This window comes from Nannobrachium achirus (genome assembly GCF_963921795.1).
Source record: "Nannobrachium achirus genome assembly, chromosome: 21".
NCBI lineage: Eukaryota > Metazoa > Chordata > Actinopteri > Myctophiformes > Myctophidae > Nannobrachium > Nannobrachium achirus.
Genome location: NC_137828.1, coordinates 51,833,975 through 51,848,927, shown reverse-complemented (window position 1 = coordinate 51,848,927; position 14,953 = coordinate 51,833,975). Strand labels below are relative to the sequence as shown.

General features: G+C 43.0%; 1 protein-coding gene across 1 annotated transcript in view; it reads right to left on the bottom strand.

Annotated features, from left to right (window-relative positions):
* drosha (drosha ribonuclease III) overlaps window positions 1-14,953 on the bottom strand; it is a 180,813-nt gene that overhangs the window by 2,048 nt on the left and 163,812 nt on the right. The window contains exons 31-32 of the mRNA XM_080751506.1: window positions 8,042-8,134; window positions 4,973-5,019 (exon numbers count right to left, since the gene is read on the bottom strand). Coding sequence (XP_080607632.1) covers window positions 4,973-5,019; window positions 8,042-8,134 — 140 coding nt within the window. The remainder of the gene's footprint in view (window positions 1-4,972; window positions 5,020-8,041; window positions 8,135-14,953) is intronic.

The window sequence follows — 14,953 nt, the reverse complement described above, 5'->3', positions numbered from 1 at the left end:
GTCTATGGTGGAATATGATGCAGTCATCACAACAACCAGTATTGGTCGTTGGCACAAAACAAGGGTTACAAAAAAGGCAATGGAGAAAAAACATTATTTGAGTGTATGAGGAATGTTGGCATCACTTTCTATGAAAGCCCAGCGATACATTATGCAAATGTGTGTGTGTGTGTGTGTGTGCGTGTGTGTGTGTGTGTGTGTGTGTGTGTGTGTGTGTGTGTGTGTGTGTGTGTTCTTTGCGTATCTTGAGAACCGTTCAACTTCACACTTAGCGTGTGTACTGATGCAATGAGGTGCCTGGTGGGAAGTCGGTTGGATGACTGGGTCTCCAAATCATGACAACCATTCAACCAATCGACTTAAAACCTGATGTGTGAATTGCTGGGGGCCCAAGGGAGCGTGGTTTCTATCGGATCCGTCTCCGACCATCAAGCCATACTCTTCTCTATTCCTGGTTCACAGCCCAGGCAGCACCCAGTTGCACTCTAACGTGATATACAGTACATGGCTTTGGTCTCCCCCAGACACCATGCCGGATGGCCTTGTATTTAGGGGTGGGCAATATGGAAAAATACAATATCACGATATTTTTCCAAGCTGTATCACGATATCATGTTGGTTTTTATGGTTATTTTTCAAGTTACTTAACAGTACAACCACCTACAAGGTAAGAACAACTTAGGCAGCGGTGCATTATAGAGCGGAGCGGTCATTATTCACCCATAATTCACAGCTGATTTCAGCGCTTGACCAATCAGAATCAAACATTCAAACAAGCCGTGCAATAAAACTAGATAAGGCAGGGGATCACAATTGTAAAATGACTTGAAGTCGGGGGCCACAAGACCTTGTTCGTGGTTGACCGCTTGTTTTATGTACTATAGGACACAACAATCAGTGGTGTGTTCTACCATGTTACGCTATATACGTAGTATGACGTGCAGAATGTTTAGGAAAAAAAGCTTAGCCCTCTCCATTTCATCCATTGAAAACACAGTAGCATAACCATGACCACACGCATGTCTGCATTATCGTATAGCCTCCAAAAAAATCTGAGCACACCACTGACAACAATGGACATAATTATTATGTCCATTGTGGTAAATTATTATGAACTGCTTCATACATACATTCATGCCTTTTAATGTTTGATAGGATAATTTCTGTGCCAGTCCTTTATTAAGGATGGATGGCTGGCTGGATGGATGGATACTATCAAACATATAATTTTCGGAATGTCTGAGTGAGTGTCTGTCTGTCTGAGTGTCTGAGTGTCTGTCACAGCGTTTCTCCTCAGTGGCTGGAGCAATTGATCTGAAATCGCATCACCATAAGCATATGAACACACCTGACATAACTGTGAAGCCTGTTTGTCACTTTCACAAATCGTTTGCTGTATATTAGCATTTTTATGGTGTATCTACTATCTATTCTGCATCTAGCATGAGGCTTATCTATTCTGCATCTAGCATGAGGCAACATGTTTAACCATCTCTCTGTGTGTGTGTGTGTGTGTGTGTGTGTGTGTGTGTGTGTGTGTGTGTGTGTGTGTGTGTGTGTGTGTGTGTGTGGGGGGGGGGGCTCTTACAGATGTTGTCCAAAAATCATGCAGATCGGTATACAGTAAACGAAACGGGTATTTCTTACATTGATGCTCCTAGTTAAAGTTACTTTCCATCCCTCATATACTGTGTGCAGTGCACATCCCATAACCCACACACTGCACATCATTTCAGAGCTCATATCTTTGAACGGGTAAGGGCTAGTAGATATAATGCATGGAAGTGTCTTTGTGCGAAGAAGAATATAGGAGGCTGGCATGGTGAAGTGTTTGTTCGTATGATATATATATATATATATATATATATATATATATAGATAGATAGATAGAGAGAGAGAGAGAGAGAGAGAGAGAGAGAGAGAGAGAGAGAGAAAGAGAAAGAGAAAGAGAGAGAGAGCGCATCTGGCTGATGAGAGCACTCTTATTATGTGTTTCTTTAATCCACCCAGGACATTATTGAGGACGAGTGGTTGGAGAAAATGGAAAATGGGCAAAATACACTCGAAACCAATGGACAACTAATGGATGGAGAAGGACACAGCAGCCACTCAAAACTCCAAAAAAACAGCTGAACTAATTCCTAAAGATAGAGAGATAGAGCGCATCTGGCTGATGAGAGCACTCTTATTATGTGTTTCTTTAATCCACCTTCAGCCCAGGACCTAATGAGGACAAGTTTATCGTGTTCTGTAAAACCTACAAGTGGTTGGAGACAATGGGCAAAATACACTCGAAACTCATGGACAACTAATGGATGGAGAAGGACACAGCAGCCACTCAAAACTCCAAAAAACAGCTGAACTACTTCCTGTTTTGTTTCTTTCTACCATGCAAAGGTCTTTAATACCTTTTGATACTTGTACTTTTACTTTTAGTAGTACATTTATTTTGACATTGGAATATGGAATGTGTTCCAGGGGCCACAAGAAGGCTCCGCTGTGGCCGGATTTGGCCCGTGCGCCAGTTGAATATCACTGGGCTATAGCAATGCTTTCTTTGGCACACTGATAGGCAAACATGTTTAACCATGGTCCGTTTAAGTTTGATGAAGCCTTAAGACCCCATGATCCAATAAGCTTGAGGGCTGCTGAGAAGCTGCACACTGGCATCTTTAATATGGGTCAGGCACACGAGACTGTCTGGAGAAAGAAGCGTCCAACGAAACGAAAAACGAGAATCAATTCGATCCTCCATCGAACCGCTTACACGGTTGATTCTGTTGTACAGGAAGAGACATCGTGTAGCCAGAAGCTGCTGCTGTTGGGGGAGGGGGAACAACAGGACAATCGATGACAGATTGCATGTCACCGGGGCTAATGTCCTTGATTAGTCTTGCTGTGGGAAACAAATGAAACAAGGACCTTGACAATGACATGTGATTGTCTCCAGGAAGAATGCGACGTGCCCAGGCTCCTATGTGTCTGTCTGTGGTGAATGAGTTATGCTCTCATCTTATAAGAACCCAGTTTGAGTGAGTTCTTTTGACTGTAATGTTCAATAACTCATATTGAGCATGGGAGGCTTTGGGGGGAAAAAGGCATCTCATAGTCAGTATGAATAGCAAGGGTTATTTTCTGTTCTACCACTATACAGTATGAGCCTTCAAGAGACAAAACATGGTTTGTCAACTGGCAATTCATAATTTACTAAAGCCCCCCCAGTCGTTCTCAAGACAACATAATCACTAAATGATGTCTAATAGGATCTATTTGGCAACATGGCTGGTGAAGGAGATAAACTTCCTCAACAATAGCCAAATGGTTTTGCAGACGCCGGCGCCCACTTAGGAGAACATTTGTAGATTTGTCTATCTTCCTAAATAGAACATCTCTGGTTAAAACAAGTCAGCAAAGTCACAGGCCCTGGAAGTGGGAGCATTTTTGCTCCAAGGGAAGGAAGACTCGCATAGACGAGTTTAAATTAACTGACCTTTTTAAAAAAAATACATTGCTAATCTAGTCACATGAAACGGCAATTTATGAGGAGGGGAAATATTAATTTACAAGCAATGAGCATCGATCAATCACGGTGACAGCAGCGTACACTCTGGAGATGGGAGGGAGAGAATTAAGGACGGCAGCACATTGCACAGAGAGTCTTGCGCCCCTGATAGCAGGGGCTCTGAGGGGAGGGAGAAAAACAGAATGAGAGAGAAAAAAAGGGAGAAACAAAGCTTCAAGACAATAAGAGCCTCACAAACTAACTCATAAAAAGTCAGAGCCTGGGACCGCAAACAGAATCAATCACGAGTGCCTGTGGGCCTCATTTAAGGCGGTGAATGAAATAAAAGTTTGACCTTGAGTGTCCCCCTTTCAGAACTTGTACCGGCCCGCTCCAGCAAAACCATTTATGTCTACCTCTGGGCTAATTAGTCCAACTAAAAGGAACACATTGTAGGTTTGATTTATGTTGGCGGTCAGGCGGGCAGCAAGCCGCTCAGGATCCAAAATTACACTTGACCGGACACACACCTGTATGTACTCAAACTAATGTTTTACATTATTCATGCTCAGACATATATATGATTCAAATGAGGCAGATAGAAAACGTGTGATTACGCATCAAGGAATTAAGCATCATTTAAAAATAAATAATTAAATAAAGCATTCATTTTCCATGACACACTGGCTGCCATTGACATCAATCTACGCCATTTCAAATCCAACGCGCGACCTGCGAGCGATCCCAGGACGCCAAAAGAAAAATACAACTGGTTATGACGTCATCTAAAAAAAAAGAAAAAAATCACCCTGTCCGCTGTAACGTTATCAGATTTAGAAAAATCAATCGATCTCTGATTTCTTCTCCCAGATTGCATTTTTGGTGAATACAAGCTAAATTCAACTGCCCATAACTAAATAACCGAAGATCGCTGTTACAAGTGTTATCTTTCCAGCGGAAAATAGAGAGACGAGTCTTTCCAATGTCACATGCTTTGTTTACATCACTAGTAAGTATTATTTCCTGCTCTCCTCAGCACCCCTGGGCTGATTCTGCTCTTCTCAACGCCAATGTTCCTGAATAACTCAACTCAAATTCTTGTGCATTTCTATTTCTCTGCATCTCATCTTGGCCTGAACCACCAGCCCTGTTTTTTTTGGGTTCTGCTGTGTGTTGCTGGCTGGAGTTTGTGTGATGATCTCTGGGCTAACGCTTCAAATGAGTATGGATGCAGCCAAGTGGCCGGTCTCAGGACACATTTGCCCTGTCAGACAGCGTGCGCGGCTCTGCAGCCAAGAGTAATTATTCAACACGCAGGCAGAACATGTGAGAGGCTTGAAGTGTGAAAAAAAAGCAAGCGTGCATTTGCGTGTAAAACATTAAAACATAGATGAGGTGTGCATCGATAAAAAAACGTGTGTGTTTGTGTAAAGCACAGATGTGAGGGACTTCTTTTTCCAGACAACTCACATTTTTCAAGTGCATCCATCGCTGCTCCCATTTCCGCCTGTTGAATGCTGCATTGAACAAAAAGAAAAATAAACAGGGAGGTTATGGGTGGTGTTGGGTTGAGGTCGAGTGAGAAAAAAAAGAATCTTTTTACCATATTCAAAACATCCCTTTTTAAAAGGTCTGTCAAAACAGGCAGAATATGTAAAGGATGATCTACAAGTAATTATTTCTTTTGAGGTAACGTGGTCGTGTGCATCTGAAAAAAAAAACAAAAAAAAAAACAACTAAGCCTTTTGGCGGTTACACGTGGGGCCACTTTGTTTACGTGTGTTGGTTTCTGCCTGCAAATATATTGTCGTTGTCGGGTGAAAACCTTGTATGTCCAAAACCGTTTTGCATTTATCATTTTAAAAATGATTTAAACTAGTGAAAACTAGTGAAAACAAGCACACAACGTGCGTTGTGTGCTTGTAGATCTGCTGTTTTCACTACTTTTGTGCGACGGCCTTGTATGATGAAGCAGGGCTTTACCTTGCGAAAGAACATACAAATTTGAAACGTGGAGATACGAGGTTTCCACCCGACAACGACGATACATTATGCATTCATGCGATCATAGCCCTGGTGCAGTGGAGGCGGGGGGTTCAGGGGGCTCAGAGGCTTAGAGCAGAGTAAATATATAAAACAGTAAGCTGTGACAGACAAAACTTATCGCCAGCTTAGAGCCAGAGAGCGGCCTTTCAAGAAGCCTTCCTGAAGAGAGGGTGTGTGTTTGTGTGTGTGATGAGGGGGATTTCCATTCAGATGGTGTGTGCGTGTGTGAAGGGGTGAATGTTTGATGGATTTAGGCTTCATACCTCTCAAACGCTATGCACTCCCCTTTCTTTTACACTGCACTCGTTACAAAAGGAGGAATGTGCACGTATGCACGTGTGCGCGCACACACACACTCCGTCTACCCGTGCTTCCTCCGCAAACTCACGTCAGTATCCTCGATACCGGATCGATTCATTTCCATGCTGCATAATTCTCTACTGATATGGTGTGGGCAGCCGCTGCCAACAGCTTAATTGCGATGATAAACACCATCAATAAAAGCACGGAGGCCATTATTCTGCGACCCATTAGCTGTGGAGGATCCGTGTGTGTGTGTGTGTGTGTGTGTGTGTGTTAAAGGGGCCCCACCATGAATTTCACATTTTTCATTTTTGTCTTGTGTCTCTTCCAGCCCCCAAAAAAAACATTCATTAAAGGAGTAGTTCACCCCCAAAATGACTTTTTTTCTATTGATTACTCATGCCATGGAGACTTGAGTTCAATGATATTTTGTTGTATTTGTCACATTCCTAAGACAAAAAATGTATTATAGTAAATTCAAGGTCCCCATCCGGAATCAATGGGGGTACATTTATTGTAATCAAATTATTGTCTTAGGAATGCAACAAAAAACAAAAAATATTATTGAAATCAAGTCTCCATGGCATTAGTAATCAATAGGGAAAAAAAACATTTTGGGGGTGAACTACTCCTTTAACTCTAAGCCTTGCCTTTCATTTCAGTGATTTTCTGAATGGGCGGGTCTGAACAGCACTCTTTTGAAATCACAAAGGGGCACATGTTCTATTGGGCCCCCTCGAGAAGGGGGAGGTACTTTTTGGGAGGCTATATTCTATTGAGACCATTATATGAGGTGGAACCATGAGGTAACGTGGTACTAAAATTGGCTTCAATTGGATTGCTGAACCATGTAGAGTCAACAGGGCACTGTATAGAGCATTGCAGCGGAAGTGGTTTACTAATGCCACTTAAAAATCGTCATTCATTTTCCCCATAGACTTTCACAAAAATATTTATAACAATTATGTTAAGCCTAGAACCAAGCCATCCAGGATGGCAGTGAATCATGTCCATTCAACCTTTGTTTCTATGAAAAGAACATTTTGAAAATGGCTAAACAAAGGGTAGTTATTAAATGTAGTATATCAAATAATTTAATATTAAAATATATGTTCACATATAAACAAAGGTTGTATGGTCATGAAGGCTTAACATAATTGTTATACATATTTTTGTAAAAGTCTATGGGGAAAATGAATGACGATTTTTAAGTGGCACCAGTAAACCACTTCCGCTGCGATGCTCTATACTTGGCTGTCTTTGGGCTAAAATTGGAACGATACAGAGAAGATTAGCATGGTACCACAATGATGGCACCATGCTAATCTTCTTTGTATCGTTCCAATTTTAGCCCAAAGACAGCACCCTGTTGCCAACAAAGGGCATTTTGGTGCTGCATCTGAAATGACTTGGAATTAGAGACAGACATAACATGAAATTTAAATACCGGTATCCGAGTGGTTGTTTAGGCTAAAACTTGTATAAAACCGTATTATGGACCAATATTTATATAAGATATATATTTTGAAAAGCATGGTGGGGTAATGTCCATACATCCCAGGCCAAGAGCCTGTGATAATTGGCAGTCGCCATACATGGAGGTGGCGATGCTTCCCGTCTTGTATCCTGAAATACTTGTTGCTGAGTTTACCAAATTCGTGCTTCTACTTGTGCATCGTTTGTGTTAAATAATTTATTGTCAAATGTGAAAGCAAATAAAGATGTTAAATGTGTGTGTGTTTAATTTATTTAAATTATTTTGGTTCGGTTCGGGGAGTCACAAAATCTCTGCGGCAACGAACAGCCAAACCACTGAATGACGTCATATTGTAGTTTAGACAGAGCCGATCGAACCTAAATAAATTCGGCTCTAAAAGTGGAGTATGGGCACCTGAACTGGTTGGAATAACATGTTCCTTCCACGCGCTACGTCCAACTGGGTGAACTCCCCCTGTCAAGTGATAAAAAGCGACTTGGCCTCCTCATGCATAGAAGGAAGCATGAGGTCAGTCCGTTGCTCTCCCCAGGTTGGCAGAGGGAGTGTATCGCCCAGGATTACATTAGACAATTGACACTGGGTGAAAAATGGGTTCAAAAATTGTGAGATAAAAAATGTGGAGTATGCATTGGCCCTTTCTTCCATCCACATCTCTCTCTCTCTTCTTGGTCATAATGATTAAACACACTCACCTGGGACCCTTGCCGCAGCCTATGCGCTCCCCTTTGAAGTAGACAGCCACTGTGTAGGTCCGGGCATGGGATGGTCCCACGGTCTGCAGAGTCCTGCAGAAGGCAAAGCAGAGACACTGACAGGATCAGGAGGGGGGGTTTGGTAGAGCATTGGTTCTCACAGTGGTGTCCGGAGACCCCCAGCGGTCCTTGAGTGAGTTCCAGGGGGTCCCCACCCCAGCCAAATGATAGTTAGGAATCAAATGGATTCTTATGGGTATGTAACTGAGTGTACAAATGTACATTCGTACACTCTTAAATCAACATTGATTTTACAAATAAATTGGGGTCTCAGAGATAGAAATACCATTACATGGGGGTCTGTCGCCTATAATAACATGTTTAACTGGGGGTCCTTGAAATTAATAAGGAGAATCACTGCTATAGAGCTGTAAAAATCTTCTCTAATGTGGGTTCCTGGCATTTCTTTTCAAATGGGGGTTCGTGGGCTTATAAGTGTCAATTTGGGGGTCCTCGACAAAGAAAAAGTTTGATGATCACTGGGGTAGAGTATGGTGGCTGCAGGGTGGGTCAGCTTTTGGGAACAAGGGAGAGGGGAGGTGTATTGAACAAGGAGACGATATGGAAGTGGAAGTCTTACCGTACGTGGATGAGGAGGAAAGGGGACGAGAGAGGAGGAAAGCAGCGGGCGTGGGAGGAGATGCAAGAGGAAGGCAAGAGGTGGAGGTGGAGGGGAGGGAGGCAGACTTGAGAGGAGGTGGGAAGAGGTGAACAGAAATAATAGTGTGTGCAGGAGAAGGGCTCAAGGACACTCGGTGATGCTGTCCTTCAGAAAAAAAGTATCAAGAAAAGAGTGGGGGTGGGTGGGATAAAAGACTTTTCAACTGGACCAAAAGTAATTCATCTCAAGCTGCCGGGGAGGGGCGGGTTAGAGCATTGATTCAACCGCATTGTGCGTGCATGTGTGCACGCTGTGCCGGTGCGCATAAGAAAGCCCTCTGAGGGACATGAAATACACGAAGGACAAATACTCTTTGAAACAAATATGGTCTTTGGACAACGGCGACGTCAGAAAACATAAGAGAATGCACATCTGCTCCACATAAAACATTTAGAGCCCTCACAGGCCACCAATTTGGTTGCATTTCGCCGGGGAGACATGCGTACAAGCCATGCAAACAAAACTTGGGGAAATGTTTTTAAAATGTTAACATTAGCATAAAGAACCTCCCGCACCCCAAGCTGCGTGTGGCATAAATTATTCACAGACTATTTACTTATTTCGGGAGGACTTATCCATTTTTAATGCGATGTGGTCACTTATGGCACTCAATCAATAATTCAGCTCCCTTTCTCATTTACAAATGAAGGGCCGCGCGGCACGGCACGCAAAACAAATACAGTGCTGCTCTGCGCGCTGCTGCACTCCAAATCTCAACAGGGAAAATGTGCCACTGGAAGTTATTCCACCGCTTAGTCAATGTGATATGAGAGGGAAAAAGGATGAAAGGAAGTTTGCAAGGCATTTGGGAGTCAACGTGATATATACAGATGGCAGGTTGTATCATTTTGCCAAAGCCCCACCCCACCCCATTAGATGGAGATGTGAGCCTGATGGAGAGATTGGGAGATGAGAGAGAGAGAGAGAGATGTCGGGGGTCCATATTACCCCCATAGGCACACACTAAAAGCAACCTATTAGCGACTCAGACCATTCCCTCCACAATGACTGACTGAACGCATCAGTGTGCGTTTTCGCGTTTTCTTTTTTTCTGACATCCCATGTGAGTGTGTGTGTTTATATCAGATGTGGCTGTACGTGCGTAGTGTGTGTGTGTGTGTGTGTGTGTCCCTCCCTCTCTATATCATCATCTGTGGTTGCATGTGTCGTGTGTCGCAGTAAGCAGTGGTGGTAACATAGTTTACTTAAGTAAAAGTATCAATACTGCAATGTATAAATACTCTGTTACAAGTAGAAGTCCAGAATTCAAAACGTACTTGAGTAAAAGTATGAAAGTGTTGCTATCGAGATGTACTTAAAGTACCAAAAGTAAAAGTACAAAATGTTTGAAATTGGCAGATCTTCAAGCTCACAACGCGCCGTGTTGTGAGCTTGTAGATCGGTATAAATTAGGGCTAAAGTGGATAATGTATGTTTATTAATATTACAATGTATATATGCAAAGTAACTAGTAACTAAAGTTTTCAAATACATGTAGTGGAATAAAAGTACAATATTTGGATCCGAGATGTAGTGGAATAGAGGTAAAAGTATTGGAAATTGGAAGTACTCAAGTAAAGTACAAATACCTCAAAATTGTACTTAGTTACAGTGTGTGTGTGTGTGTGTGTGTGTGTGTGTGTGTGCGCTGTGTTCCTCTCTATGTGATCATGTGTGGCTGCATGTGTGGTGTGTCACAGTCAGTCAGTAAGTGAATGTTGCCGTGACCAGAGGTCTGGTACAGTGAGAGTGGGGAGGCAGGGGGTCTGGTTTCTGTCATCACATAGACACTTGTGCGCTCTGGCACATTAGCTCTATTGCCTTCCGCCCGAGTGCCTTCACAGTTGAGATGTGTCCATGTCACATTACATGTTCCTCTTCATGTTCCACTTGTCTCTGTTGTATCCGTTGCTCTGGCGCTCACTGTCTTGCTGTCATCGTGTCACTTTTTTGCCACGTTTATCTCCTGTACACTGACAATACATGTGTATTCACTAACTAACTAATGACTACAGTTTACAGTTTAGGCATTTAGCAGACGCTTTTAATCCAAAGCGACTTACAATAAGCAGATAATACACCAGTAAGACTCCCTAATCGGAGGTCGCTTATCTCCACAAATAGGGCAAAAATGTGTTTTTCCAAAATCTTCCTGATCCATGTTGATGACATGAGTGTAGACATGCTGTGTAGTGATTTTCGTGATTTTAGGGCAAAATCTGGAGGAGCAGTGTCCAAAAATGTGTTTTTAAAAATCGGCCTGAAGGTGGCGATATATGGGACAGATTCATGTTGATGGGATGAGTGTAGACATACTGTGTAGCGATTTGCGTGATTTTAGGGCAAAAACTGTAGGAGCAGTGTCCAAAAATGTGTTTTAAAAATCGGCCTGAAGGTGGCGCTAGAAGAGGGCCATGTGAGAAATGAGGGGTGGGGTCTCCACGTTGCCTTGGCGGACGAATAGGTACCGGCCCCGGCTCTCCCGGACGCTCCTAGCCCGAGTTGCGGCATTTTATGTGAGCTGCAGTGGAGGGAGTCCTCCACTGGGGGCGCCACCACTTTTGCATCCGTTCTGGAGCACCAGGAGTGGGTGGTCCCCAGGAATTCCCCGTGAGCAGCCCCGTTGGGGTGGTCATTTGGTCATTTTTTACACCTGGGGGTCCCCCAGGGACCTGGGGGTCCCTGAAGCTCCGGGGGTCCTTGGAGGTTGTAGTTTGGCAGGTAAGGAGTGTGTGTGCAAAATTTGGCATGGATGGGGGCAACGGTTGAGGAGATATGAGCAGGGCAAAAGTGTGACGTGTGACGTGTGACGGACGGACGGAGAGACAGACAGACAGCCGAATAAACAAGATAACACCAGTAAGACTCCCTAATCGGGAGATAAGCGACCGTTGGTCGCTTATCTCCACAAATAGGCCAAAAGTTTGTTTTACCAATTATTACACTCTATGTGAACATTTACATCAACAAATCCCAAGTACTGGTTTTTAGGGGTGCTGAGTGTGGCGCAGCAGCGTGTCATGCATTTTCTGCAGGGCCTTGTCACACCTTTGCCCTGCTCATATCTCCGCATCAGTATGACATCATACTGCTGACATCAGTATGACATCACACCGTACACAAATGACCCTTATATAAGACCGGCATTATCTACCGACAGATTAGTAACAAGATGTCAAAATCGTTGAAGGTTGAATCTCCAGATATGGAGATAACCAACACATCCCTCCATATATGGAGATAACCGACGAATTTCACTAAGTCTGACCTCACAAGCCCCATATTTGGACACGAACAACATATAACTCCATATATAGAGACATAGCTGCCGACATCAGTATGACATCACACTGCTGACATCAGTATGACATCACACCGTACACAAATGACCCTTATATAAGACCGGCATTATCTACCGACAGATTAGTAACAAGATGTCAAAATCGTTGAAGGTTGAATCTCCAGATATGGAGATAACCAACACATCCCTCCATATATGGTGTGATGTCATACTGATGTCAGCAGTGTGATGTCATACTGATGCGGAGATATGAGCAGGGCAAAGGTGTGACGTGTGACGTGTGACCGACGGACGGACGGACGGACGGCCGGTGGAGGTTTTGATACCAGTAAGACTCCCTAATCGGGAGATAAGCGACCGTTGGTCGCTTATCTCCACAAATAGGCCAAAAGTTTGTTTTACCAATTATTACACTCTATGTGAACATTTACATCAACAAATCCCGAGTACTGGTTTTTAGGGGTGCTGAGTGTGGCGCAGCAGCGTGTCATGCATTTTCTGCAGGGCCTTGTCAATGGCTTTGCGTTCTTGCTGCTTTTTGTTGTTGTTGATCCTCTGGAAGCGCGCCCACTCGTTTGCGTGCAAATCAGCTGGATAGAGGCACAAGCCTTGCAGGGAGGTAACTCTGGAACAGCCAACGTAAGTGATACCCAAGGAGTGCTCAGAGGTTCCGATGTCAAGGCGCACTGCAACCAACTGTTTACCATAGCAACCATGTTTTTTTACCTTAGCAACCAACTGTTTACCATAGCAACCAACTGTTTACCATAGCAACCATGGTTTTTTACCCTAGCAACCAACTGTTTACCCTACTAACCAACTGTTTACCATAGCAACCATGTTTTTTACCTTAGCAACCAACTGTTTACCCTAGCAACCAACTGTTTACCACAGCAACCATGTTTTTTTACCCTAGCAACCAACTGTTTACCCTAGGAACCAATTGTTTACCATAGCAACCATGTTTTCTTACCCTAGCAACCAACTGTTTACCCTAGCAACCAACTGTTTACCATAGCAACCATGTTTTTCACCTTAGCAACCAACTGGTTACCATAGCAACCACTGTTTTAGACCACTGTTTCTTGCCGGTCTTATATAAGGGTCATTTGTGTACGGTGTGATGTCATACTGATGTCAGCAGTGTGATGTCATACTGATGCAAAGATATGAGCAGGGCAAAGGTGTGACGTGTGACCGACGGACGGACGGCCGGTGGAGGTTTTGATACTAAACTGCGACCTAACGGCCGCAACTAAACTGCGACCTAACGGTCGCAATAAGCATTGGTACAGTGCATGAATATTGACCATTTTACCGTTAACACACTTGGTGCCAAACCCGAGTTTCCCGAGTTTGTAGTAGGCCCTGCCAAACCCAAGTTTCCCCGAGTTGGCCGTTTTCGAAGAAAACTCTCCCTACCTCCTACTTCCGGTTTCGGCATGATCGCGATCGCGAAATGCATGTTTGACTCCCAGAACAGCCCAAGGCAGCTCCTATGGCAGCCATGTTTGTTTACATTTGAAGAAAACACTATTGCCTATATCTTTTGAATGCCTGAACGGATTTCCATTCTTTTGTTTGAAAGCTGTGAATGACGTGCACATGTGGTGCATCATCCGTGCATTATCTGTGCATGACCTGTGCACATCGTGCACATTAAAAGGTAAGATTCTGGCAATTCTGTCAATGGAAGACATTGAATATTTTAATGCTTGGCAGCAAGCAGGTTAAGTGCTTTCTTTCTTTCTTTTTCTCCAAAGTAATTCAAATTCAGTTCTATTTTTCAAACAATCCTGTGTTTCAAGTATATGCAAGTTGATTTTCATAGCTAGCTTACTGAAATTAATGGAATGCAACAGCTTCCTTGAAAATGAAAGAGTCTGCACTGCCAGCACACAGAGTCATGCTCAGTGGGATAAACATGCCAGCACACAGTCTTTCTTTCATTCTCTCTTTTATACATACAATCTCTGACTCTCTCACTGTCACCTCATCTGTCTATTTGCCCGAATATCAGGCAGTGGTGTAAAGTAACTTAGTGCATTTGCTAAAGTACTGTACTTTACTACCATTTAGGCCTAGAATTATTGAATGCTTTAACCAGTGAAAAATAGCAGATATACAAGCTCACAGCGTGGCACCGAGTGCCGCGCTGCGAGCTTGTAGATCTGCTATTTTTGAAAAAGTCGTGAAAATGTGTGCAAATCTTTGAATATATGTATTTTCAAAGCGAACATTTGTAACTCAAATTTTGCTTCTGGGTGGTCCCTGGAACTAAATATTTTGAGATGGGGGTCTGTGGCCAAATAAATATCATTTTGGGGGTCCTTCACATGAAAAGGTTTGAGAACCACTGACATAGTAGTCCCTCAAGGACAGACTAACTGAGCTCCAGTTAAAGGTGATACACCATGAAAATTCACTTTTCCTATTTTAAAACCTTTTTTTGGGGTCCCAGTCCCACTAGCACCTTCTATCCTCACAACGTCCCATTTCAGACCGTTGTGTCTTTCTCTGGTTTTGGGAAGGTGGAGGTTAAAAGCACTTTCATACTTTTACTCAAGTACATTTTGAATTCCAGACTTCTACTTGTAACAGAGTATTTCTATAATGCAGTATTGATACTTTTACTATAAGTAAAATATGTGAGTACTCTTTCCACTACTGATATCAGGGTAAGTTTACAATACTGTACAGTATCTCTCTCATAGTCTCTTTGTATTTTTGTTCTCTCCCAACAGAATCAGAATCTTCTTCATTGTCAGAGAACCTTCACTGCAGTGTTAATTCCGTCGACTAAAGCTATGACGAAATATGTTTGTCGGTTACCTTTTTTCACAGACAAAAACAAAATAAGATCTAAACTAAAACTAAGCTATGATGAGAC